We start from the raw sequence: 3,922 nt of genomic DNA, 5'->3' as shown, positions 1-3,922 counted from the left end.
CGTCACTGTTCGACTGAGATGCATATTCATTGTTGTGTACCGTTATTTGTACGATCTTTTTCAATGATTCTATTGGTGAGTTTGCCTGTTTTGATGATAAGTTAGCATGAGTCGTGTCGTCGATAAGACATAAAAATTGTAGTAATTAAGGGAATCGTAATTGGAAGTGACCAATTATACACCACTGTAATGGGTTTTCAATATTTTCATGGTAGATGGACGCAGGGTGTCAGCATGGCCGGGATAGGCAAAGGCTCTTGGTGGCGTCACATTGAGGCGGGAAAAGAGTATAAGAGAACTATTTCAAATTTAGCTTAAACTGTTAGTTTGTGAGGTCGAATTAATAGAGCAATGCTCCATATGACGTGAAAAGAGCTGAAAGGAATATTCCTGAATTCCGTGCGAGGAACTAGACAGCTGTAGTGGCGAGAGTGGAAATCACGATACTCGTTTGTAGACAAGAAGCAACCTTAACTTTGTAAGAAAAACAAGTATAGTTAAAAAGCTGATTTTTGTGTTTCATAGCACCGAAGTTGAATAACACACACACACACACACACACACACACACACACACACACACACACACACACACACACACACACACACACACACACACACACACACACACACACACATATATATATATATATATATATATATATATATATATATATATATATATATATATAGAGAGAGAGAGAGAGAGAGAGAGAGAAAGAGAGAGAGACTCTGTATTCATAGCCTAAATATAGTGGACTGCTAAAGAATATAAGCATCCTGGATGCTTGTACGGATATAGGCAGGCTGAAAAATGAGTATTTTTTTTACAATACTCCTAAAATTTGGTAAAAAAAAATCCCACTCGTATCTAGTTATTTGATGGTGTAATTGTATAGGTATATATATATATATAATATAATAATATATATATATATATATATATATATTATATATAGTTATATATATATATATATATATATATATATATATATAATGTTATATATATATATATATATATATAATATATATATATTATATATATATATATATATATATATATATACATACATATATACAAATTATATCATATATATTTATATATATATATAATGTATATATATATATATATATATATATATATATATATATATATATATATATATGTGTAGCATATATAATATATATATATATATCTATGTATATACAGATAGATATATATTATATATAATATATATATATGTATAACATATATAATATATATATATATATGTATATATATACACAATTATATATTATATATATACATATATTTATTTATCTCTCTCTATATATGTATATACATATACATACACATATAATATTCGCCATTAACGTTTTAACCACCATCTTTGTTCAGAATAGAGGGCATGATGAGCTCTTTATAAAAAGCAAAAACAGGAAATCAAAATGCCAAATGCGCAGAATAAATATTTTTACATGAAAGCATCTTTGTACAGCCTTTTGAGAAATGAATGACTAGATACATCGCGTATATCATAACTTTACATCACATATCAATACATTAACATATATACTTAATTATCTAAGAAATACACAATCACTAGCTGATTTTCATATTGAAAATAGGATCTCACATTACAGTTATTGTGGATTAAAGAAGAACTTCTTTGTGAAGCCGAAGTACCTCAGCTCGGGTGAGAACGAAGGAGAGCTCTTGCTGTACTCCTTCAGGAACTCTCTGTACAGATCGCCAAGCTCCTTGTCACCAGCATGGTCTGCCAAAGTGCGACACAAAGCCCAGTTGAACGAGGTTCCTCTCCCATTTGGTATACAATTGAAGCCTATGCTGTTGGAATATACACATGCCATGTTGCTGAGGGGTTCAGACAACCTCATCTTTTTCGGAGTTTCACTTGCTAAGGTCATGTCGACTTGGTTCATGTTGTACAAGTTGAAGATAAAAAGTTTGGGTTTGTTTTTTAGCTGAGGACATTCGGAGTCTTTGAAGAAATTCAAAATGTAGTCAATATCTACGCACTTCATGTCAGACGTAAGAACCTTGCCATTTGTACCATAGCCAGATATGGCAAATACAGCACATCCTACATCCTTTAGTACTTCTCCATCCCTAATGCTCTTAAAGGCTTCCTTAGTTTGCTGAGCCGTGAGTGACGAGTGTGTCTCACACCTGTATCCCATGTCATCAAACACATTTGCCATAATGCGAGCATCGTAGTCCAGTTGCTGAAGGTTCAGGTCGGATCTCTTCTTAAAAGAACTGAAGTTAAAGATGCCAACAAAGCCTCGAGCCTCTTTGTCTATCTTATACACATCTGCACCTCCTTGAACTGTCGTTGCATGTGTCACATTAAACTGTCGTGTTGGGACCTAGAATTGAAAGTATTTGAAATTAGATATATGAAGTATCACAAGTATTAAGTGAAGTAATACAAATCAGTTATTTTGTCTTCCTGCAAGAATATTTACTATGGTGTATAAATAACAATAATAAAATTTTTAAACTAGATTTCATGTCCCAAGTTGTGGTTACTTTACTTACTTTAAACTCAGTTGTGTTCAAATCAGCTGACGTCGAACTTTTCAGATCAGTTTCCTTGTCATTTCCTCTCTTCTGCAATATGGTATGAAAATGAGTTTTTTTTTCTTTTCCCATAATAGAGCAGATCATTTTCAGAAAATTTGAATGATATTATAATTCGAGTTAAGTACTCTATGTGTGATGAAAAAATACCTTATCGAACATTGCCACAACCGAATCCATGTTCAGGGCATTTGCCAAGCGGCGAGGTGTTGTGACTCCCAGCTCTCGTGCCAACAGCCCATTCACAAGGTTTCCATCGTGACTGTCAGGGTCTGCACCAAGTTCCAGAAGTCTTTCTATTTGTTTTTGGTTTCCGTCCAGCACTGCCTTGAACAAATGGCAACCAAGCTGAAAGTTCAAGAGACGGTCTTAGAGAAACAACACCTCATAATGAAAATATTCTTTCAGAATTTGTTATATTTAAATATGTATACATCAACAAGTATATTAGACTATGATGTTGATAAATAAATTCTATATATCATACTCACGAGGGATTTTACTGTGTTGTGGCGATTATCTTGTTTGTCGGGATCAAAGTCTGAGTCGCTCACTAAAAGTTTCAGCACTTGCACGTGACCCTTTTCAGCGGCCACATGAGCTGGAGTCTGTCCATCCTTGTTGGTAACACTGGGACTAATTAGTTTCTGAAGAAACATCACCACGTCCGGTTGGTTGTGAGACGCTGCTGCATGAAGGAGTGTGCATCTGGTCTTGTCTCTCCTCACAGCCGATCCTGTGTCTTGAATCAATTCCTGCACTCCTACCAAGTCTCCATTTTCCACTGCTTTGAACAGTTGAGCCTATAAAATAATGATTATTTTTTGAACTTTCACAAATATTATGAAGAGAAGTAATCATAAAAGAAAGGGCATTATTAACTACTTAATAGATCATTTAGACTTATGTTTACCGAATGTTTACATTACCTTTAACTTAAAGATGTGAAGTGGAGAGTGGTTAGCGATGCGTCTAATCAATCCATTTGTTAAACTTCGGGTATTAATGCAACGTTTGAGTGGCGTCTGCATTTTCCTCGGTTTCTTGGCAACATATTGGAATACCTTTGATATCTTTGGAGTCTTCACTTTTACAACACGGGATGTTTTGGCCACGAAAACTGGGGACATTTTCGAAGACCTCTTAGGATCTAATGGACAATTAAATTTTCCACAAATTGAACATTTGCCATCATTTAAATATTCGGCCTTTTCTGTTTCCTGAGAAAGTACTGTTATTGACGAAGGATTTCGAAGTTTCTCATTATCAGCTGTTGCAGATAATGCAATCTGTTCTTGATCAAGTTGAGAGGATTTCT

At 34.2% G+C, this 3,922-nt stretch overlaps 1 protein-coding gene across 1 annotated transcript in view; it reads right to left on the bottom strand.

The window, feature by feature from the left end:
• Positions 1-1,463: 1,463 nt before the first annotated feature.
• The window catches only part of LOC122261470 (uncharacterized), a 3,727-nt gene continuing 1,268 nt past the window's right edge, over positions 1,464-3,922 (bottom strand). The window contains exons 2-6 of the mRNA XM_086553502.1: positions 3,534-3,922; positions 3,096-3,407; positions 2,755-2,952; positions 2,563-2,634; positions 1,464-2,390 (exon numbers count right to left, since the gene is read on the bottom strand). The exon at positions 3,534-3,922 is cut by the window's right edge and continues 895 nt beyond it. Of these exons, the coding sequence (XP_086409628.1) occupies positions 1,644-2,390; positions 2,563-2,634; positions 2,755-2,952; positions 3,096-3,407; positions 3,534-3,922 (1,718 nt within the window). The 3' untranslated portion in view covers positions 1,464-1,643. The remainder of the gene's footprint in view (positions 2,391-2,562; positions 2,635-2,754; positions 2,953-3,095; positions 3,408-3,533) is intronic.

Source organism: Penaeus japonicus, unplaced genomic scaffold (assembly GCF_977035675.1).
Source record: "Penaeus japonicus unplaced genomic scaffold, GWHDUDI00000001_assembly GWHDUDI00000028, whole genome shotgun sequence".
NCBI lineage: Eukaryota > Metazoa > Arthropoda > Malacostraca > Decapoda > Penaeidae > Penaeus > Penaeus japonicus.
The sequence above is the reverse complement of the archived record's forward strand: the minus strand, read 5'-3'. Positions and strand labels throughout refer to the sequence as shown.